At 62.3% G+C, this 23,399-nt stretch overlaps 1 protein-coding gene across 5 annotated transcripts in view; it reads right to left on the bottom strand.

Moving 5' to 3' along the window:
- Window positions 1-21,462, bottom strand: part of CSNK1G2 (casein kinase 1 gamma 2) — a 28,002-nt gene extending 6,540 nt beyond the window's left edge. Inside the window, exons 1-2 of one of the 5 annotated variants that reach the window (XM_061190821.1) lie at window positions 21,193-21,462; window positions 3,432-3,864 (exon numbers count right to left, since the gene is read on the bottom strand). In XM_061190821.1, the coding sequence (XP_061046804.1) occupies window positions 3,432-3,615 (184 nt within the window). In that variant the 5' untranslated portion in view covers window positions 3,616-3,864; window positions 21,193-21,462. Of the gene's footprint in view, window positions 1-3,431; window positions 3,865-21,192 lie in introns of those variants that run through there. The other 4 variants (XM_061190822.1, XM_061190826.1, XM_061190824.1 and 1 more) reach the window with 4 other exon arrangements.
- Between the last annotated feature and the right edge of the window lie 1,937 nt (window positions 21,463-23,399).

Below are 23,399 nucleotides of genomic sequence, written 5' to 3'. Positions count from 1 at the left end.
GTCTGCAAGGCCTGACAGAGAACGCCTCCGGGGGGCCATGAGCAGAAGGGAGATGCCGGGGCTGCACAGGGCAGGAAGACGCTGGAGCCTCCACCATCCAGAGCACGGAGGCCGCCCTGAACTCCCCAGACATTTGGCTGAGAACCCAGAAAGCCCACACACTGGGAGGGGGCAACTCCAGCCCTTGAGTAATGCCTGCTCGCCACGCACCTTATCAAAGCTGAAAAAAACAGTCCCTGATGGGGTCAAGATGAGTCACCAGGATGAAGCATGATCCAGACCTCACGTGTGGCACCCACATTGTCCAACACACAATAAAACATCACTAGACATGTGAAAAAAGGAACAGCACTGCAAGAAGGAAAAACAGCGTCAAAGGCACCACAGACGCTGCATTTAAAATAGCTACTGCAAAAGGGAACGCTCCTACACTGTTGGTGGGAATGTAAATTGGTGCAGCCACTGTGGAAAACAGTATGGAGGTTCCTCAGAAAACTAAAAAGAGAATTACCATATGATCCAGCAATCCCACTCCTGGGCATATATCCAGACAAACCTCTAATCCAAAAAGATACATGAACCCCTGTGTTCATTAGCAGCATTATTTACAACAGTCAAGACATGGAAACAACCTAAATGTCCATCAACAGAGGAATGGAGAAAAAAGATGTGTACACACACACACACACACACACACACACACACACAGTGGAATACTACTCAGCCATAAAAAAGAATGAAATAATACCATTTGTGGCAACATGGATTGACCCAGAGATTAGCTCATTAAGTGAAGCAAGTCAGAAAGGGAAAGACAAACACCATATGATAGCACTTATATGTGGAGTCTATCTATGAAACAGAATCACAGACATACAGGACAGACTGGTGGTTGCCAAGGAGGAGGGGTTGGGGGAGGGATGGAGTGGGAGATTGGGGTTAGCAGATGTTAGCTAAGACATCAGCAGATACAACAAGGTCCTACTGTATCGTACAGAGAACTACATTCAGTATCCTATGATAAACCAATATGAAAAAGAATATTTAAAAAAGAATATATGTATAACTGAATCACTTTGCTATACAGCAGAAATTAATACAACATTGTAAATCAACTATACCTCAATTTAAAAAAAGCTGGGACTTCCCTGGTGATCCAGTGGTTAAGAATCTGCCTTCCAATGCAGGGGATGCGGGTTCGATCCCTGGTCAGGGAACTAAGATCCCACACGCCTCAACTAGACAGCCCATGCGCTCTGGAGCCTGCACGCCACAACTAGAGAGAAGCCCATGCGCCACAACTAGAGAGAAGCCCGTGCACTGCAACAAAGATCCCGCATGCCGCAACTAAGACCCAATGCAGCCAAAAATAAATAAGTAAAATAAATATATCTTTTTAAAAAGCTATTCCAAGTGTGTTCGAGGATTTTAAGGAAAAGATGGGCAAAATGAACAAGCAGATGGGAAATCTCAACAGAATAAGGAAATCAAATGGAAGTGAAAAATACCGTGTATCAAATGAAAAATTCAGTGGATGTATCAAATAATATATTGGACGCTGCAGAAAAAAAACAAGGGTGAGCTTACAATAAGGCAATAAAAACTATCCAGGCTGAAGAAAGAAAAGAGACTGAAAAAAAAACTGAGAGGAACCTGAGGGACCTGTGGGACAGCATCAAACACTCCTAATGTGTGACTGGAGTATGAGAATGAGAGACGAAACAGAGGCAGAAAGAACATTTGAGGTAATGATGGCAAAGTTTTTCCAAATTTAATAAAAGAGTGTTAATATACATATCCTAGAAGCGCAATGAACCCAAAGCAGGATAAACAGAAAACCACACCTAAATTAAGGCCGAATCAAAATCTGAACCCAGAGATAAAAAGAAAATCTTTGAAACAGGCACAAGACAAGACATACTATATACAGGAGAACAGTGGTCAACAGGAGTCATCAGGGAAATGCAAATAAACTCCACAGTGAGGCACCACTTCACACCCGCTAGCACGCTCCAAATGGAAAAGCCTGACAACTCCAAGTGTTGATGAGGATGTGGGATACTGAGAACCTTCACACGCTGCCCGCGGGAGTGTCAAGTGGTACGACTGCTTTGGAAACCAGCCTGGCAGTTTCTCAGAAGCACACGTGACCCAGCACTTTGATGAAAACACTTGTGCACGAGACTTGAAGAAGGGTGCTCAGGGCAATTTTATTCACAACACCCCAAATCTGGGCACAGTCAAATGTCCCTGAGCAGGAGAACGCACGAACAAAAGGGGGTGCAGTCATACAAATGGACAGAGTAACAAACAGAGACTAACTGCAGGCCCAGAAAACCACATGCACTGAGGAGGAGCCTGGCAGGAAAGAACACAGTTGCCCCTCGGCCTCCAGGGGAATGCTTCCAGGAGCCCCAGAGGATACCGAAATCTGCAGCTGCTCCAGCCCCTGACATGAAACCGCACAGCACAACCAATACAGTCAGCCCTCTGTACCGCGGGTTTCGCATACCGAGGTATGGAGCAACAACCAAACCTTGATTCTTAAAAAGCGTTTTAAGCCAAAAGCCGCTACCCCCGCAGTCCCCAGCACACGCTCCACCATCTGTTTACCCAGACCTGTGCTGTTCAGGCTGCGGCTCCCAGTGCCAAGGCCAGAACCCAGGACAGCCATCTGGGTCCCCAAAGCCACAAGGGGCACCCCCAGGCTGTAGGACAGGACTGGGCCGGGGGACGTGAGTGTGCGTGTGCCAGCCGGTGTGCGTATGCGCACACACACGTGCACACGCTAATGGGGCAGCAGGGTTGGGTCGCGGAAGCCCCATCAGGGGAAGCTGAAGAGTCGGCCACCGTGCAGCGCAGGTCGGGCTGGGCACGCGGGGCCCCGCACTCTGGGGAGGGCGCCCCGCACTCTGGGGAGGGCGCCCCTCTCTCCCACGCCTCCACCCTTCCCATGAGCAGTTTGGGCCCCCGCTGCTGACAGCCCACTGGCTCAGAAACCCAGAGCCCAGGGCAGTGAGGATCCGCTGCTGAGCCCCATCCCAGCGCCTCTGGCACGGCCAAGGTTCAGGCTCAGGACGGGCCTCTCCTCCCAGCCTTGCGGGGCCGCTGGGCGTCTCAGACACCAGCAACACCAGCTGACAGACAGACACGGACCACTAGACGGGGGCTGGGGGTCGCCCACCACTAAGCTCCAACCACTAAGTGCTGTGCAGGAGATGCCCCTGGACCCCCAGCTCCGCGTCGCCATCCTCCCGAGCTCTGTGGGCCTGGAGCCCCCGGCACGACCGCCCCACAGCTGTCGGGGTCCAGCCCTCTGCAGCGCCTCCTCGGGGGGCGGGGGACAGAAACCCACAAGCGCTTACCTGCGTTCCCAGCCCTCACGACCACCCCCGCCCCCGCGTCCCCGGAAGTGAACGAGCGGGGCTCACCTAGCCGGAGCTCCCCGAAGTTGCCACAGCCTATCTTCTTCCCGACCCGGAAGTTGGGGCCCACCATCAGGACCCCCGAGCTGGTCCCCGAGCTCCGGACGCCGTGGCTGCTCCGGCTGGCGGCCTTGGACATTCTCCGGCCCTCCTCCGACTCCCCTTTCCCTCCTTTCTTGTCAAAATCCATAAGTTTGTGGTACCCTGGCCTCTCCACGGTGACTCTGCTGCCGTGCAAATCCCGGCTCCACGGAGACCTGCGGTCGCGGTGGCTCTTCGGGGCTAGCGCCCCATGGCGCCCAGCGGGCTCCTGCTAGTGAGACACGGGCGCTTGCAAGGGCCCGGCCGCAGCGCTCATCTTGGTGGCCTCGGGGTCACGCATGAGGGGAGGACACATGCTGCTGACGGGTCCCGGGGGCTCAAATCTCGTGGCTCTCGGCTGCAGGAGAAACAGAGGCGCGGGTTAGAAGGCCACAATGCACGCGCCCGCCCGCCCACCCGCCACGCACCCCGGGGCCCAGAGCACAGCCTGGCCGGGGACCCGGGACTGGACGTTAAGTGGTGGCGGGACCGCGTTCTGGAAAGATCTCTGACATGCAGGTGCGACCTGTGACCTTCTGGGGGCAGAGGGGAGGGAGGCTCGTGCAACCTGTGACCTTCTGGGGGCAGAGGGGAGGGAGGCCCGGGCCTCCGAGAATTCCACGTGCCGCCTGCCGGCCCACCCCAGGCTAGAGGACGGCTGTGCTGGGAGAGGAGACGCCTAGTTGAGCAACAGAGGCCCCAGCCCTGCTCCTCAGAAGAGGACAGGTGCAGAGCAGAAAGTGCCCGAGGCTAGGAGACAGGCCCCTGCCACAGACCCGGGGGGCCTCCGAGCTGCCTCTCCCCCACCCCACCCCTGCCCAATATCCAGGTGACATCAACATCCCTGGGCCTCGTTCCAGGAGCCCGTGACCCTGTGGTCAGGTGGGTGACCGGCTGCTGCTGCGGGAGAGTGAGCAGGCAGGAGGGGCTGCGAGGGCCCCGAGGGCAGGCAGATGGGCTCTGAGCCTGACGGGGCTGGCTGGACACGTGCCCCCAAGGCGAGTCCGGCCTGGGCTCTCCAGCAGAAAGCTGCGCTGTGGCGGGAACGGCGGGCACCCCGATAGCCCTCCGGGTTACAGGGAGGGGCTGGCCACCCGAGCTGGGGGGTGCGGATACACCCCCAAGGTCTGTCTGTGGGGCCGGCTTCTCCCTCCTCCCACCCCCATGTGGAGTAGTCACCCTGCAGCTCAGACGGACGGGGCTCTCCCCTGCCAGCTGGCCGAGCCTCTCAAGCCGCCCCCTCCTCTCAGCGAGGGTCACAGGCCCTCCCACAGCGCGGCGCCCTCCTACAGGCCCTCGCCTCCTCCTGTCCCCTCTGGCCAATTCTCACGCCAAAGCCACAGAACCGCTTTAGAAAGAAAACGCTAACCTGCTCCTATAACGCCTCCCCATGCCCTCTGCCTGCCCAAGCTCCCCCCAGCCCAGAGTGGCCACTGCGAGGCTCACACCTGTGCTCCCCTCCCCACCAGGCACTCAAGGGCTGACACCTGGTGGAGGCCACGCCCCCCTGAACGTCTGCAGGGGCGAGGAGGGGTGAGGGGAGGTGAGGGCCCTGCCCACGGTCGTTGGCTCTTCACGCCAGGTAGGCGGACCAGCTGCAGCTCATCCACAGCCCATGAAGGCACCCGAGGGGCCCCCGGCGGGCTGTGGCAGGACCAGCACTGAGGCCTGGTGCCCTGGGGGGGCGATGAGGGGGTCGCCTCCCACCCCCGTGGGTGCCCGAGCCCCCAACTGGCCGCCCACATGGCCCCCAGCGTCCCCACCTACCACCAAGGGCCTGGCCGGCACAGATGGACGGAAGGGCCAGCCAGCCACCGTGTGTCACCGACAGCACAGGTGCCAAGAGTCGCAGGCCGAGGACAGGCCCGAATGAGGGGACCTCTGGCCATGTACCCAGAGGCAGGCCCACAGCCGGCAGGATGGGGTGGGGGGAAGCTCACACACGCGTGCACACGCCAGTCCGTGCTCGGCACCCACGCAGGTCATCGCTGCCTGGGGGGGGGACGTGCAGGGCCAGAGCAGCCAGAGCCCGGGAGCCCAGGAGATGCCCAGACAGGCAGGGGCCCAGGCTTCAGGACAAACCTCACCGTTTAAGGCCGGCAGCTTCCCAACCACATGGACGGTGTGTGTGGACAATCCGACCCCAATAAGAACTGCGCGCCCAGCTCCACCGCTGCCTGGGGTTCCCGCCAGCTGACACCCCAGCACCGCAGCCGCGCCACCCGAGCAAGGGGCCGGCCCGGGGCCGCGTGCGCACGGCTCCGACCGCCAGCAGCACGCCCCCGCCCAAGACCAGCGCTGTCCGCGCCTGTGGACGACACACTGGTCGCTGGCCAAGCGGTGCCCCTGCTCGGGTGGCCACCCGTCTGTCTCCACCTTCACTGGCTGCACTCACAGGAGATGGACCTGAGCCGAGGGGACGCCACAGGGGCACTGCAGGCCCAAAGGCAGGCAGGGAGGGGCGTGGCCGAGGAACCGGGCCCTGGACAGAGCAGGCCGCTCCCCACACTCTCGGCGTCTCAGGGCTTCCGACCCACGGGCCAGGCTGCTCCCCACCTGTAAGCGGTTAGTTCCCTGTGGGGGGCGGGCGGGGGGACAGCTGTTCACCATCAGGAATTTGGGAGTCGACTGGGAACAGCCATTACAAACTTACAAGGAAATAGCTACATTAACAACAAAGGAAATAGTGGGACCTCCCCGCTGGTCCAGTGGCTAAGACTCCACGCTCCCAATGCAGGGGCTCTGGGTTCGATCCCTGGTCAGAGAACTAGATCCCACATGCCGCGCGGCACGGCCAAAATAAATAAAGTGGACAGTTCAACGGTTCTTACTGAACCACGGCTTATGCTTGCAGAGTTGTGCTACAATCACCTCAAATTCTAGCACATTCCATCACCCCAACAAGAAGCCCCGTCCCCATCAGCAGTCACCTCCTCCCCCTCTCCCCAGCCCCTGACAACCAGGAACCCACTCTCTGTGTCTGTGGATCTGCCCGTTCTGGACGTTTCCCATCAGTGGAATCACACACCGTGGGTCCTTCTCCGTCTGGCTTCTCTGAGCATCGTGTTCTCAGGGTCCGTCCACGAGTGTCAGGGCTTCTGTCCTTCTCGTGGCGGAGGGATGCTGCTATGTGTGGAGGGCACGCTCAACCACGGGAGGACACCTGGGCTGTGCCCGCCTTCGGGCTGCAGTGAACTGTGCGGCCGGGGTGTTTGTGTGCAGCCCCCAGGAGACGAGTGCTGTCTCCCGGCTCAGACGCAGGCTGCAACTGCTGGGTCAGGTGGAAGCTCTATTTTAATTGCCGGAGGAGCTGCCCCCCTCCCGCGCCCACCCACGCCCTCTGCATCCCCCGGCATTGCTGCCGCCCGGCTTTGGGACAGCTGCCCGGGACGTGGGGGTCCCGCTTCACCTCCGGGCACACGTCGCTCCCAGTGCCCGTGCCAGCGCCGGACACGCGCTCATCTCACGGGTGCCTGTGGAAAAGGCACCTAGCAGCGGGGAAGGTGCACACAGGGACCAGGTGGAGCCAGGCTCGGAGCGGCCGGACGCCTGACCACACAGGAGACTGTGCACACGACTCACTTCTGGAGCTGCCGAGAGGCCAGATGGAGCAGGACCAGGCAGGGGGCAAACGCTCCCTGAGATGGGAACCAGCCAGCGTGGGATTCCTGCAGAAAACTGAAGCCACAGCTCCTGGTGCCCGGCCCCCTACGTCTGCTGTTTCGAGACCTACACACACGCAGCGAGCCCGTACCCTGTACTCCCTGGGCACCTTGTTCCCGGACCACACGCCTGGACACGCTACCCTCATTCCTCTGAAATCCTCCCGGATTCCATAGAGAGGGAACACCAAAATCTACAGGCCACCCTGCTGATGGACACTTAAGGGTGGTTTCCAGCCGGATTTTCTTTCCTGTCAGAAAGAAATTAAAAACACACGCCTGGGGACTTCCCTGGTGGCGCAGTGGTTAAGAATCCTCCTGCCAATGCAGGGGAAATGGGTTCGAGCCCTGGTCCGGGAAGATCCCACGTGCCGTGGAGCAAATAAGCCCGTGCGCACAGCTACTGAGCCTGTGCTCTGGAGCCCGCCACAACTACTGAGCCCACACACCGCAACTACTGAAGCCTGTGCGCCTAGAGCCCGTGCTCCGCAACAAGAGAAGCCACCGCAGTGAGAAGCCTGCACACCACAATGAAGAGTAGCCCCCGCTCGCCACAGCTAGAAAAAGCCCAATGCAACCAAAAATAAATCAAAAAAAAAAAAAAACACAGGCCTGTGCACACACATGCAGGCACGCCAGAGGCGGATGTAAAACCCACGGGAATTTCAAAGATTAAAAGGTGACCCCTGCGTTCTCCCAGCTCCTCGGCTCCACTCCCCGAGGACGCCCCGGGCACTCCCGCCAGGCACTCCCGCCTGCAAGCTGCAGAAGCAGCCAGTGTGCGGGGCAGGCGGACGCCAGCAGCAGGCCACCATGGGGCCGTGAGCTCAGGGGGACGCACACACAAGCGGGAGGGGACGAGCGCGGAGGTTCTTAGGGAGCCTCTGAGGGTGGTCTCCACGCAGACGAGGCCAGGAGGACTGGGCGCGCCGCGCCAGTGCGGGGCGGGTGGGCGGGCGCCTCGCAGTCCCGCGTCCCGCCACCGTGACCCACGCACCCCCGCGGGTAGGGATTCAGGTCTGGGTCCCGCTTTGTGCAAGCAGCTTTTATGGGGAAGGGGGCCCCGACACTGCCCAGCCCCACAGCACACACAAGCAACCCCTCCCAGGGCCCCACTCCTCTGTACTCCAAGCCCACCTGCCTGGGAGCCCTGGCCCGGCCACTGGCACCTGGCTCCCTAGCAGGCCTCCTTTCCGGGCTGCGACCCCCTCTTTCAGGCCATGTAGGACGTGCTCTCGGCCCCAGCCCGAGATCCACAGAGGCATGGCCTTCGCCTCCGCCTGGCCTCACATCCCCAGGTGCAAACCCTTCCGAGCCCACGGAACCTCTGACGGCCACAAAGCCACGAGACACGCCCCCTCGGGCTTGTTTGGAAGCGCCCCTACCCCCAGGTGCTCACTCCCAGGCCCTCGCTCCCAGCCCCTGCAGGACGCAAGACTCAGGGTCCGGCGACACTCCCCTTGGCAGACCCTTCTCCTCTGCCACCTCCTGGGATGGCTCGTGTTAGGTGAGCGCTTACGCCGCGCCCAGGGCTCGGGCAGCAGTGGGCTCCCAGCCACACCCCCAGCGGCAGGCCTGTTCTCCCGCTCACACGGTCCAGCAGGGGGCCCTCCAGCCAGCGCGGAGAGGCACGTTCGCGAGCACACCTGCGGCAGCCAGCGGGCCAAGGGTCCAGGAGGCGCTGTGCAGAGACGGGCATGACCGGGCACAGCAGGGAAGGGGCTCTGTGTGAGCCGCAAGCCTGAGCACAGCCCGCGTTGACAGGGGCTGCGGCGCTAGGCGCACCGTGTTGGCCCCCACGCCCCGACGTCCACGGGGCTCCCGGCGGGCAGCCAGGGGCAAAACCAGAGACCCTGGTGTGTGTACTCCCCACCCTGGCCCCCAGCCCACACGCGATGCCAGAGGCCCCACCGCAGCTCACCCGGCCGGGCCCACAGCAGCTGAGCAGGCGTGTGGCCACCGCGGGGAGGCGGGTGAGGAGTCCTAGACCCTGAGCCTCCCAGGGACAGGACGCCAGCCCTGCTCACCCCATGAACGAGAGCAGCCACCCCCAGCACGCACGGAGAGGTCGCCCCACCATCCACATGACGGTTATCCTGGGTCCCCTCCTGACCTCAGGGGGGACGGCAAGAGCGAGTCCCCCGCTGACCTGGGGGGAGCAGGGGTAACAGAGAGTGGACACAGGGCTAAAACCAGAGCCAAACGTTGCCAGGAGCCTGGGAGGCTGCAGGTGCCCCCCGGCACACCTGGGGGACTGGGAGGCAGGTGTGTGTGATGCCAGCCCTGATGCAAGCGCCGAAGCTAAAACTCATCATGGGTGGGGGGGTACTCAGTCCTTGACCCGATCCTAAAACAAAGCCAGTCTCGACCCAACCAACATGGCCCTCAGGTCCTCCCAGGGGCACCTGGACTCTCCTCCCACGCAGGGAAGGCCCTACAGGGGTGTGGGCTCTGCTCAGACCCTCATGGCCAACTTAAATTCCACAGGCCCCGCTGAGCCCCGACCCACCCCCCTCGCCGCCCCAGGCCAGTCCCCAGGCGGCCCCTGGCCTGCCTTCCAGCTCAGGTGAGTTACCTGCCGTGTTCTTTGGGGGGTCCTCCATCTCGTCAGGGCCCAGGCCAGGTCCCCCTCGCGGAGGCCCCGGGAACCCCCTTCTCTGAGCGCCTCCACCCAGTGATGTCACAGTCCCTGGCCGACATCACGGGCACAGCCCTGGCCCAGAGGCAGGGCCAGTCTGGGGCGGAGGTGGGCAGCCTCCCTCCTGGGGGCGGCCTCTCGGAGGCTGCCCGGCTCCACCGCACACGGCAGGCCCTGGTGGGTGCCGCCTGGAAAACGCCGGGACTCTGGTGGGATCGCGGCTGCGGCCCCCTTGAGGCATCTCCGGACACGTGTGTCCCTCCATCAGGCTGAGCCCCTTTCCGTCCCACGGGGCCTTGGTGACACGCGTAGGGAGGGCCTCCTCCCCAGGGTCACCTAGAGCCGGGGTTGGCGCCCCAGCAGCCGTGAGCACCCCGAGCGTCAAGTCTTGGTGCCTATGCACCGCTCCCCAAGAGGGACCCGGACCCTGGAGACGTGCCGGCCCTGGGGCCGCAGCCTAGAAGCTTGAGGTCACCGCAACATGGAGTTACAGCACAGAGTTAGGAAGTGGCCCTAAAACAGTGACCAGCCCCTGGGACGAGGTCGACACCGAAATGAATTAGGCAGAAATGGGTCACAACACACTGACCCATACAGACAGTGGAACACAACTCTGAGTAGACGGGGGAGGAAGCGGCACCCCCCCTGGTGGAGGCTGCAGGGAACCGCCACCGGCAACGCGGAGCACGCTGAGGCCGCGGCCCGGCGTCACCTTCTTAGCTACCACGAGGAAAAGTCCGTGTGCGGCACAAGCCAGCCCGCGGCCCCGAGAGGAGGCGCAGGGCTGCTGCCCAGACCCTGCGCCCCATGGAGAAAGGTGTGGAAGGGGGCCAGACCTCACGCTCGGGGGCAGCCGCAGGCTCGGGGTCATGAAGAGCAGGTGTGGGCAGAGATGCACAGGTGCAGCCAAGTTACAGACGAGCCCAGGAGGACTGGGGAACTGAGAGCGCTTTCCTTCAAACCTCCCCACAGACTTGAAACGTTCTCACGACAGACCCCGCAGCCTCGGCCCAGAAGTCACCGGGCGCTTCTGCGCAGGAGCGACTCGAGAACCTACCGGAGGAGCGCTCGGCAGTGACCCCTGGACACGGCACCTGGGACGAGCTGAGGTGCTGCGTCGTTCGCAATGCTGGGAATGGGTGGGCCTGGGCCACGGGGCCACAGGCTCACTGGACTGTTCTCCCTACGTCTGGGCATGTTTAAAAGTCCCCCAACAGAGAGCTAAAAGGAGGACAGGAGGGGATCGGGGAGGGACACAGAAGGCGTCCGATCACGGGGACGGCGGGCGTCCAAACCCCACATGATGCCAGGTGGAACACAAGACAACTGGAGGCGCAGAGACAGGGCCGGGCCGGCCGCACGGGCATAACTGACCATCCTGCCCCAGCACACGGGCCACCCATTAACAGAAGGCAAACACACAGAAGCGCACTCAGCGGCACCGGGCACGTGCCAGGAGCTCAGCACCGCCGGGGCTGCCGCACACTGTCCTGGACGAGCAGATCTGGAAGCTTCCATCACCGCGGAGGCTGGCCTCTCCCTGCAGCCCCTCTGCCAAGGCCTTGTCCACACCTTCGCGGTGAGCTAGCCGCCCGTGGAGGGGGCAGCAGCACCCCAGCCCACATGACGGGCCCTGCGTGACCCCTCGTCCTGGGTGCTCAGATCAGCTGTGCCTGCACTGCAGCCCCGCATCGGTCCCAGGAGGGGGCTGAGCTGTGTCCCCCAAAGACACGTCCCACCCCTGGAGTCTGGGACTGTGACCTTATTTGCAAATGAGGGTGGGCCTGAAGCTGTGATGGGTGCCCTGTGAGGAGAGGAGACAGAGACAGGGAGACGGCCATGCCCCCCACCCCAGGAGAGCGGGCGACACCGGCACAGCCCGGGGGCCTGGGGCAGAGAGGACGTGGGGCAGCGTGGACTCTGGCTGAGGACGACGTATGAACACGGGCCCATCAGCTGGGATGCGGGCGGTGCCGAGGGGCTGGTCGTGGGCACACGGGGACCCTCTGAACTGATTCACAGCCTCTCTGTAAATCTAAAACTGTTCTAAAACAAAGTCTATTTAGGGACGTCCCTGGCGGTCCAGTAGGTAAGAGTCCGCCTTCCGATGCTGGGGACGCGGGTTCGATCCCTGGTCGGGGAACTAAGATCCCACATGCCGCAGGGCAACTAAGCCTGCCCACCACAACTACTGAGCCCACACGCTCTGGAGCCCATGCGCCACAACTAGAGAGAAGCCCACACCGCAAGGAAAGATCCTGCGTGCCACAACTAAGGCCCAACACAGCCAAAAATAAATAAATAAATAAATTTAAAAAATAAATAAATTCTATTTAAAAAACAACCTCCACCTCCTCTAGCAGCTCCCCCAGTACCTGCCCAGCACCCACTCCGGGCCTCACTCCAATGTCACCCACCCAGCCCCTCGAAGAGCACCACGGCACTCACCGCCATCGACAGCAGCCCGTCCACCCAACGCGCTCCCCAGGGACACAGCAGGTCCCAGGGGGGAACATGGCGGCTACTCGCTGAAAGGGGTCCGAGAGCACAAGGGGCAGAGCAGGGAGGAAACGCGAAGGCCTCTGCGGGCCAGAACGTGGGGCGGGGACACGTGCGCCGATGGAAACGATGGAAACCTGGGCTCTCAGGCCAGGTGCCGAGAGAGGCACCTGAGGGCCCGCAGAAGCGGCCTCCGCGCTCCCACAGCAAGGAAGCCACACTGCAGCCCAGGGGCTCCTCCGTGCCTTCCCCGCCCCGGCGAGCACGTGCAAACTTTCCTGAGCTCAGGAGCAGGGGGGAAAAGGGTGGGGAAGAGGGTTCTCAGCACAGTGCCTCACGTGGAGCCCCGGCTGGGCGCGGAAGGGGGGTTGCGGGGGGTGGGGGGACACGCAGACGCAGGGGCCGGAGAGACACACGAGGGAGGACATCAAGGGGCGCCCAGAGCACCTGCAAACTCTCCAGAAAACCACACCCACCGGCCCACCCAGCCAGCCCCCCACCGGGTGAGGCGTCTGGGACAAAGACCCGGCCCCTCCCCTCAGGGCCGGGGGCAGCACGAGGCAGCTGCCTCTGGGAAGGAGGCCCAGCGCCTGCCCAATGGGCCGGGCTCCTGCATCCAGGCTGGAGCCTCCGCGGTCCTCCCTCCCCACCCCCCCACCCAGACCTGGTGCACTGGGAGCTCTCCTGAGGCCCACAGGCTGCAGCAGCGGGAGGGCCGGGCCTCGGGGACACGAGCACTACCTCCCGGGGAGGAGGGCTTCGTTTCCCGTGGCGCAGCCTGAGACGGTCTCTCTCCCCGACACGGAGGAAACCCGCAGCCAATCCCGAGGGGGGCCATCCACAGCGTGTGGCTGGACCCGCTTACAAACACGCCCGTGTTGTTCAGCGGTCTGGAAGGACTTCACCGACGCGTGGCTGGTGCCCACCTCCTAGATTCTGAGCGAGTTCTCAAGACATTCCCACGCTTCGTCGTAACGTCCATTCTCCTCAATGTGCGTGTGGCTTTTGCTACTGAAAACACCAACGAGAGGACAGTGGTTTTGTGGTATCACAACTGGGGGGGCCACCTGGCCCTGTGGGGCCTGCCGGTCACTCCAGGCACTGGACGCGCCTGCTCAGAGGAGAGCAGGCGAGGGCACCAGGACCGAAGTCCATGGGCCAGCCCGTTGTCTGTGATGTCAAAGGGCAGGACCAGCCCCAGCGCCCACATGCTCCAAAGGGCTGGCATTCTGGAAAGTGCAGGGCAGTGGGAGAACGGTCTTCCAAAAGCCGGCCAGGGTTCCCAGGCTCTGAGGAGACAAAGACACCACCACAAAGGACAGACCCCAACCCAGGACAGGAGAGATGCTGGGAGAGGCCAGGACACAGAACCTAGAGAGGAAGTTGGCGGGGACGTGGACAAACGGGACCCTCACCCATGGCAGGTGGGGCAGAAGGTGGTGCAGCCGCCACGGAAAACAAGCAGCGGTTCCTCAAAAGTTAATCATGCAGTCACCACTCGACCTACTCCGTGTCCACCTGGGGCAACTGAGAACACGTCCACGCAGACCTGTGTCCGCACATCCACAGCAGCATGACTCATGATGGCCAAGAGGTACACACGACCCAGACGTCCATCAACTGAGGAGTGAATAAATAATGTGGTCCCTCCACACACGGGAACATGACTCAGCCACGAAAAGGGGTGAAGCCCTGACACTCGCTACCACGTGGATGGACCCTGAGACCACGATGCTCAGTGAGAGAAGCCAGACACAGAAGGACACACGGGGTGCGACTCCATTGATGGGAAACGTCCAGAACAGGCCAATCCACAGACACAGAGAGTGGTGAGCGGTTGTCACGGGCTGGGGAGTGACTGCTCATGGGGACATGGTTCTTTTGGGGGTGATGGAATGTTCTGGAAATGATTCTAGTGACGGCTGCACAACTTGTGAATACACTAAAACCAGCGAGGTGTGCTCGCCAGCGAACTTCATGGTCTGGGAGTCGTACCTCAGCTAAAACCAGGGGCGTGTGTGGCATCTCCACAAAGCTGTCTGGAGGGGCACAGGGCGTGGGGCTTGGCAGGCAGCCCAGAGAACAGGGTTTGTCCAGCGCAGATCAAAGTCCGACGCACACACAGCTGCCAGAGCCACGCCTCCCACTCCCGCCAGTTGAAGCAGCTTCTGTGACAGACACGCAATAAATCCTTCAGAGGAATCGAGGGGTTCATGCCCACAGGAAGTAAGAGACGCAGACACCGGCGAGAAGGTGGGGAGAGGAGGAAGGGCTGACTCACGGCCTCGGTCCTTCCCAGCAGCCCTGGATAAGGCCCCAGGGGCACAGAGGTGTCCCCACGATGGCCCAGGATGGGCTCACGCTCACCTGGGCACACTCGGGAGCTCCCTTCTCACCCCAGAACCGCCCCGCTGGCCTCTGGCCCCGCTCAGCAAGCAAGCAGCACACCGACTTTGGTCCCCCAGATCGGCCACGAGCTGGAGCAGCCTCCACTGCCCAGAGGCTGCATCAGAGTCACCAGATGCCCAGCCCACCCCCAGATGCGGAGGCCGGGGCGGGGCCTGCAGCCGCCTGGGAGCACCACCACCTCATCGCGAAGGTTGCCCTCCACACCTCGCAGGCCGGCCACTGGCCCCAACCCATTGAGGCCAACACAGCCCTGAGCCCCAGATGGTAGGCTGCCACCAGCCCGGGGTGGCCAGACGTAGATAAAAACACAGGGCACCCAGCCGACACTGAAATTTAGATAAGCAACTAATAACTTCTACTACAAGTATGTCTAACGTGCTATTTGAGGCCTATTTATACTAAGCAATTTTCGGTGGTTTGTCTGAAACTAAAATTTCACTGGGCGCCCTGCACTTTTATCAGCTACATGTGCCCATGCCTGACAGCAGCGCAGACAGCCTCTGGCAGGACTCACATTCCCAAAGGCACTGATGTTTCCTACTCAAGTCCGTGCATTTGTTAAAACCAAGCGTTTCCGATGAAAACTTAGCTTCCAAATGGTGATGAGCCACGAGTATGAAACATATACCCAAATAGGAAGGACATAAACCGCCTCAACAGTAACTTCTCATACCAATTAACATTTCAATGATCATACCTCAGAAAACGAAATTAAATGACATACACGGAGCGTCACCTGTTGCTTTCTACTTTTCAACCAGGTACCGGCACACGGTCCACCATCCACACGGCTTACATCCTGTCTGTGTTGTGGACCGGGGCTGGGGACCCTGAGAGATACCTGGGCCTCCAAAATACTCCGCACCGCCCGCAAGCTGGGTACTGTCGTGACCATTTCAGACGGGGAAGCCTAGGCTGGGGTGTGAGAGGCGCCGGGCGCGCCCTGCAGCCTGCCTGGGCAAGGGGCACTACCCAGGGGCGTGTGGGGACTGGCCGTGCTGGAGCCCCAGCTTTGGAGGGAAGGCAGTGGAGCGTCCAGGGGAGACGATCTCCTGATCGGCTCTGCCCCCTTCATCCGGCCACAGAGGAAGCCCCAACTCCCCGGGCAGCAGCCTGGAGGCCAGGGGCGAAACCAGGAGGGAGCACGAGGGTCACCCTCGGACGAGCAGCAGGGCAGCCCGAGGTGAGGGGGCAGACACTGCCCCATGGGGGGACCTTGGCCGGCCACCACGTCCGGTCCACACGAGCCGCATCCCTCTGGGCCTCCCCTCTGCCGGTCCCCTCCCCACCTGCTTCCACAGACTTCCAGCTCCTGGGGGCAAAGGTGGGCCTGTGGAGGCCCAGAGACGCACTCAGGGAGCACCTGAAACGGGCACCCACCGGGCCCTCAGCTGCAGCTCACCGCAGGCTGCGGGGTGCAGGAAATACCCAGCTGGGGCGCTCGCCGGGCTGATCCTGCCGCCCTAACACCGGGCAGCACCTGGGATGTTTGCGGCCATCACGATGGGGCTGCCCTAGAGAACGACCCGGCCCCGACGCCCACAGTGCCGAGGGGAGAGACCTGGGTCTACAAAGAGTCCCTCACACAGGTTCCCGCTAGACCCACGGCTGCAGCTTCAAGAAACAAGCAGCTCATGACTGAGGGCCAGCAGGCCAAGGGAGGGCCCAGGCCAGGGCGGGAGCTCCCCAAACTGCCCCCGTGCAGGCGTGAGAGCAAAGGTGGAGGTGGGCGCTGGTGGGGCGACAGGCGCACAGGGTGCAATGAGGGGTCCTGGGAGCTATCGGCACTGACCTGGGTCCCCCCCCCCCGGCCCGCTCGGGTTAAGCTACGTGAGCAGCTGGCTTCAAGGCCAGCCCGTCTGTGTGGGTGATCCCCGAGACGGTGCAGCCTGGCACGCAGCACAGTCAAGTTTCTGTAAAGACACCAGTCTCCCAGCGTGGCCCCCTGAAATGACACCCAAGGCCTGTTCTAGAAGCAACGAGGAAGGGAGCCTGCACGTGTCCCCAGGCACCTCCCCCAACCTCAGCCCTCGCCACCCCACCGTCCCCCCATGAAAGCCCCTGGTCTTTCCGGAATTCTCTGCCTGGGATTCTTAATCTCAGCCTACTCCCCAGCCAGCTGCCCCGCTGTCCCGGCTGGGTCACCCACTGGGCGCCCAGCAGAGCTCTGCCACGTGCCCACCAGCCAAGCCCTGGAACCACAGCGAACAGAGCCCCCCATGACGGGCGTGGCCGTGAGGGAGCACCGCAAACGCTCACCGGGGCCCCACAATGAGCGACGCTGCCCTGCAACCCTACGTCCTGCAGGGGGCTGGCGGGGGAGTGGCCTGGCGCCCAACACCAGGCGGGGCTGTCCCCTCATTCAGGAGGGCGGAAGTTCCACTTTTGGCTGTATTAGGTCTTTGTTGCGGTGCGCGAGCTTCTCGTTGCGGTGGCTTCTCTTTGTTGCGGAGCACGGGCTCTAGGCTCGCGGGCTTCAGTAGTTGTGGCTCGCGGGCTCTAGAGCGCGGGCTCAGTAGTTGTGGCGCACGGGCTTAGTTGCTCCGCGGCATGTGGGATCTTCCCGGACCAGGGCTCGAACCCATGTCCCTGCATTGGCAGGTGGATTCTTAACCACTACGCCACCAGGGAAGTCCCCAACAACTTTTTAAGACTGAGGTGCATCACGGACCAACGTAAAGTTTTGACATATACCGTATATCTATTTCTACCTTTTTTTTTTCTTTTTCTTTTTTTTTTTAATTAATTAATTAATTTATTTATTTTTTATGGCTGAGTTGAGTCTTCGTTTCTGTGCAAGGGCTTTCTCCAGTTGTGGCAAGCGGGGGCCACTCTTCATCGCGGTGCGCGGGCCTCTCACTATCGCGGCCTCTCTTGTTGCGGAGCACAGGCTCCAGACGCTCAGGCTCAGCAACTGTGGCTCACGGGCCCAGCTGCTCCGCGGCATGTGGGATCTTCCCAGACCAGGGCTCGAACCCGTGTCCCCTGCATTGGCAGGCAGATTCCCAACCACTGCGCCACCAGGGAAGCCCTATTTCTACCTTTAAATAGCGATCCTACCATGACCCAGGATGACCCGGGACCAGATCTAGCACCTGGGTGCCCCTGCCCACCACCGGCAGGAGAGGCTCCGAGCAGCGGGAGGACGGCGGGCAGTTCTCCGCTCTCCGAAGGGCAGGCTGCTGGCGGGGGCACCGGGGAAGAGCAGTCCCACACCAGGGGTGCTCAGGCACCGCGACACCTGCACTTGCTGGGACCTCCTGGCGCCCCGCACTCACTCTGCACGGGCTCTGCAGGCTGGGTCTCCGCAGTGAGGGGAGGGGCTCGCCCTCTGGAATTTAAGCACCGCGGTCTGTCCCGAGCAACCTGGCTTCTGCCGCTCACTGAAAGGGACTCACAGGAAGGGCTGCGTGACAGCAGGGCGAGCCCACATCCGTGGACCGTGCCAGGTACCAGGGGACGCATGGGGTTTGGAGAAGGAAGTGCTGCCACCAGCCACTCTCCCGGAGAGTCCCACCGACCCTCTGCGTGGAGCCCCGCACTACAAAGGCAGGCATGGGCTTGGCCTGGGCCAGAAGCTCGTGTGGAAGATGGGGCAGGAGGGAGGGGCTGAGGCCAGGAGAGGAGACGGGTGCTCGCAGCCCCTGTGGGCCAGGGGAGCCCAGGGAGCCGGTCCTCCTGCCACCAGCCTCCTGCTCAGGCCGCAACCAGCGGGCACAGAGGTTCCCAAGGAGCACAGGTCTTCCTACTGGAGGTCACTCAGGCCTCACCTCCTCATCTGTAGGATGGGCACTTGGGCCGTCGCCCAGCACAGGCCCCCCAAAGCTCCCAAACGGGGACGGGCAGACATGGAGCTGCCCGAGGTAGGGCCTTCCACACCTACCAGGCCTCGGGCCCGGCGGACCCTTCCTCCACGGCGGAAAGATTCCCGACCCGACGGCCAGAGCTCTCCCGAGCACACCTCGCTGCCTAGATCATGACAGCAAGGCCCCCATTGGGCCTGACAGCCCCAGCTGGACCCCAGACACTGACCGCGACCCCAAGCCGCACGCACCACCCACGCTGACCCACCCAACGCCCCTGGCCATGACACCCCGCTGCCAGCTCCCTCCCCAGCCTGCAGCCTGGTAAGGCCTCCCGGTAAGGCCTCTGGGGGGGGGGTGCAGCAACCCAAACCCACAACAACCGTGAGGAGAAACCCTGCTGCTCTGAGGTGGCCGGGGCAGCACTGGGACGAGGCGTTCCTGGTGCCCCAAGACGTCCAGGGGACGTGCTACTTCCCCAGGTACAACCTTGCGGGGACTGGGCCCACCCTGAGTGCTCGCTCAGACCCACCAGTAAACCCCCAAGGACACAGGTTGGCCCTGCAGCTGTCCGGAACGCCTCTTGGCTGGCTGGCTTTCCCAGAGCTGGGACGAACAGATAGAAAGCTTTCAGTGTAAAAAAAAAAAAAAAAAAAAAAAAAAAAAACCTCACCTACTTCCTCTTGCAATCCAGAGGTAATTACTATGTAGTTGAAAGGAGGAGGTTAAGATGGAACCAGCAGCAGCAGTTCAGAGGAGTCTGTGTACACAGGGCTCTGCTGTCACAGCTCTGAGCCAGGGAATGAGACGCCTGTCCGCAACCCGCTTCAGAAAAATTAGAGGAACTCGAAATCAGACCAGAAAACCCGACTGGCAACTACACACGGAAAAACCAGAGCCCGGCTGGACGACCGCTGCAGACCCCGGGGTTTGGCCCACCCCTAGGTTGAGGGGTCCAGCCAGCTCCTTCCCGACCTCCCTCCCTCCACGGCCAAACGCAGCAGACACAACTGGCCCCCCATCCTGGGAGCTGCCCCCCACCAGCTGGACCCCCAGCCCACACCCACCACCCCCAAGTGGCCCTCCCATTCCACTCCTCAGAGGCAGGGCCACAGACACCACCGCAGCGGGGGAACTGAACACCTGGGGCCCTGGAGACAGTGAGGCGGGCCTGTCCAGGCCTGTGTGCGCTCCTGGGGGCGCTACAGTCAACCCCCCAACCCACCTGGCCACGTGCCTGCAGAGCCACAACTTGGTGGAGACGCAGCAGATAAAAACAAACTCCTGGCGAGGACCACAAACTTCCCCCTTTCAAACCAGCGGCCCAGCTCAGCCTGTTCTCCTCAAGGGCAGCCTCCACCCCCTTCCAATCAGAGCCATCCCCCAGTTCCCGGTCTTGCCCCCAGATCAGAGCCTTTGTGCTCTCCCACTGATCTCTCACATCCCTGAGCCACAGGAGCCCGTGGGGGCCCGGAAACGCCAACTGAGCCTGTCCGTGTCCCCTGGGGCAGGGACGGGGGCTCCCAGAAGCCCCTCGGGATGGATGTGTGAACAACCCTGGAGACCCAGATGCTGGCTGGGCCAGGGTCCCCCTGTGGAAGGGGTTGGGGAGAGAATGCTAGGCTCCACCTACGTGCACAGAGCTCTCCAGACCGTTTCCTGCAAACAATGCCATCCGGAGGCCAAGGGACTACCCCAGCTGCCCAAAGCCTGCCCAGGACGACGCCTCGGACGTCACAGCACGGCTTTCTCTCAGGCCCCCAGCCCGATCGTGAACACTTCCCCTGAGAAAACTGGGGCAGAGGAAACAGGGGAAGCACAGGGCAGGGAGGGGATGAGTGTGGCTGCTGGGCACGCAGACATCGCACCCCCCTCCCTGATCTGAAGTGTTTCCGGAAAACAAAGCCGGTGGCGAGGGCGGAAGGGGGAGGCGCAGCCAGGCGAGAGCCGGGAGTTCCTGAGCAGCCCACAACAGGTCCCCCAGACCAGACCCCTATTGCTGCTCCCCTTCCCTGCTCCCAGCTCCCCGCTAAAACCTGCAGGGCCACAGAGGGGCGAGTGTATGCGCCAGCGTGGGGAGGAGCGATGGGTCCAGTAGAGAGAGCTGGAGGGGTGGGAGGATGTGGGGAGCGGACCGTGGGCTTGAGCGCTGGGGGGTGGTGAAGGGGGGCGGTGGGGTGGGGCTGAGGGACAGTGGGGGACACTGAGGTCTGAAGTGAGGGAACAGTAGGGTCTGGAGTGAGGAATCGGGAGGGACAATGAGGTCTGCAGTATGGGGATTAGTGGGGGTGAGAGATGACAGGGCCTGAGTTCGGGGGTCGCTGGCGGCGGCAAGATCAGGGGTGCAGGGGAGAAGTGCTGAGCGGTTGGGGTCTAGTGTGTGGGGGTCAGTGAGCTGGAGGGGCAGTGGGGTCGCAGTGCAGGAGTCAGTGGGGCAGCAGAGTCGGGAGTGCAGGGGTCCACAGGAAAGGGTCCGGACTGTGGGGTCCGCGGGGTGCGGGACACGGGATGCAGGGGTCTGCGGGGGTCCGAAGTGCGGGTGTAGGGGCTGCGGGGTGACGGATCTGGGGGGTCCTCGGGATATAAGGGCGGCGGGGTCCGGGGGTCCGCGGGGGTGGGGCCGCAGGGCCGGGGCGCGTGGCCGCGGCCGCCGACAAGGGCGTCCGCGTCGTTACCTGACGGCCTCCGCCGTGGCCGTGGCCGTGGCCCCGCGGCCGGGCGGCCGGGCTGGGCGGCCCGGGCTCCCTCAGCAGCGCGGCGCGGGCCCCCGCTCCGGACCCCGTTCGCGCTCCGGCTCCGGCTCCGGCGCCCGCTCGGGCCCCCGCTCCCGCGCCGCTGCCGCCGCCGGCCTCCGCATGTTGGGCGCGGGCTGTCCCCGCCGCGCGGGCGCCCGGCTCGCCCCGGTCTCGCAGCGTCGCTCGCGGCCCGCGTTTACGCCGCCAGCGTCGCGGGGGAGGGCCCGGCGCCCACTGCGCAGCGGCCGGCGGCCTTGGGGCGCGCGCGTGACGTCACCGCGCGGGGCGGGGCCCGGCGGCGGGCCCGGCGGCGCGCCCGCCGCTTTGCGGCAGCGGGTGGCGCCGCGCGACGACCGCCGCGCTTTGCGGCTGCTCCAGCGCGGCCGGGCCGCAGCCCGCGGGACCACTGGAGGCGCGCGGCCGCGAGGGCGCGCACGGGCGCGGGGAAGGAACCGGGCCCCATCCACCCTCCCGGGAGGCGGGGCTCCCGCCGCCGGCCCTGGCCCGCCTTGCCGTTGCCATGGCGACGCGTGGCCGGTCGCCCGGACGCCGCCCCACCGCGCTTCTGTGACGTCAAGGTCTCGCCACTTGACGTCACGGCCGGGCGGTGCCGCGGGGCGTGGTCAGCGCGGGGCAGGCCGACTTCCGGAGCGGGCGGCGGGAGTCGGCTGGGTGGGGCCGGGAGGGGCGAGGACTTTAGGTCGACGGGTGAGCGGCTTGGCGGCGCTTTCTCCGCGTCCTAAGAAACAGTGACGTAAGCGAGGAGCCAAGGAGGGGGTCACCCAAGGCACTGGTCCAGCTGGGCCTTCCGGCCGAGCACGGACCCTGGCACGCAGCTGGCGCTCAACAAGTGTCGTCTGCAGAGTGCTGGCTCACGCACTGTCAGTCCACCCCGGACCGAGAGGAAGCTTGGGGAGGGGCGACTGGCAAGGGCCCCGCAGTGAGGCCCTGCTCCCCCCGGGACAGGGCCTCCTCCGGCGGGGCGTTTTTACCGTTGGAGGAGACTCACTCATTCTCGTCTTTATTAAGTGCCTGCCAGCGGCTCTGAAAATAGAATGGTGAGCTAGGCTCTTGGCATGGATTCCCAGCGAGTCCTAAGTCCTGAGCCGGGGGATGGACAGGACGGTGAATAAATGGACACGACGGTTTCAGATGGTGTTACAAGGTGGCTTGGGGCAAAGTGACCAAGGGCCAGGCCCTAAAGGCTAAGAGCTAGATGTGGCAGACGGGGAGAAGATTTCCATGGTCTCAGCAGCCAAAAACGGGGGGGGAGAATTAAACTGGAGGGGGGCGGCGGAATGACAACGGTTTAGGGCTTGTCCTGCCCCAGTCCTCCTCCTTCAGCCCCACTTGCAATGTCACCGCCTCCGGGAAGCCCAAGCCACGTTCCCCTGTTGTCCTTTCTCACTGCATCCTCACCGTCTCCAACCTGAGCCTTACCTTTGTTTGTTTCAAATCAAAGGCTTCCACCAGCCGTGGTAGAACGGGGACTGAATCTGTTTTGCTCACTACTGTGCCTGTATACAGTAGGCACCTACTCTTGACGTTCAAAAAAAATCTGCCCTCAGGTGCTCAACTCCCAGGGGAGCAGGAGGCATGGTGGCCTCTCCTCCAGATGTATTTGAACCTTAAACCCGAGCTCCAGCCTTGCCCCTGTAAAAGGCAGGGGGGCTTGTGCAAAGGAAAGAATGCAGAAAGGCCACGGGACTGAGGTTGTGCCAGCCAAAGGCTCTGTGACTATGAGTAGGTCACTAACCCCCTCTGGTCCTCTGCATCTTCGTTTGTAAGTTGTAACTAACGATAGCCCCCTCGGGTACATCATGAGAATCCATGAATTAGTGAATAAAGAACTGCCAGCATAGGACCTTCTGCCTCAAATGGACATATTTCTCTCTAATCACTTGGGATCTTTGAAAAAGCAAACAGCCTTTCATGCTCCCTCTTTTTTAACCCACTTCAAAGGTGCTCCACATGTTCCTGCTTCCTTTTGGCTTTGATCATGGGGACACCATTTGGGGAAGCTGGGGTAGGAAACAGCCCATTTGGGGCTCTCGATAAAATAATAAGAACATTGCAAAGAGGATGAGCTAGTCTCCACATTGCCCCCTCCCGCCACCCCTACCCATCCACCAGGGAAAGTCAAACAA

The sequence above is a fragment of the Eubalaena glacialis genome, chromosome 4 (assembly GCF_028564815.1).
Source record: "Eubalaena glacialis isolate mEubGla1 chromosome 4, mEubGla1.1.hap2.+ XY, whole genome shotgun sequence".
Classification (NCBI taxonomy): domain Eukaryota; kingdom Metazoa; phylum Chordata; class Mammalia; order Artiodactyla; family Balaenidae; genus Eubalaena; species Eubalaena glacialis.
The sequence above is the reverse complement of the archived record's forward strand: the minus strand, read 5'-3'. Positions and strand labels throughout refer to the sequence as shown.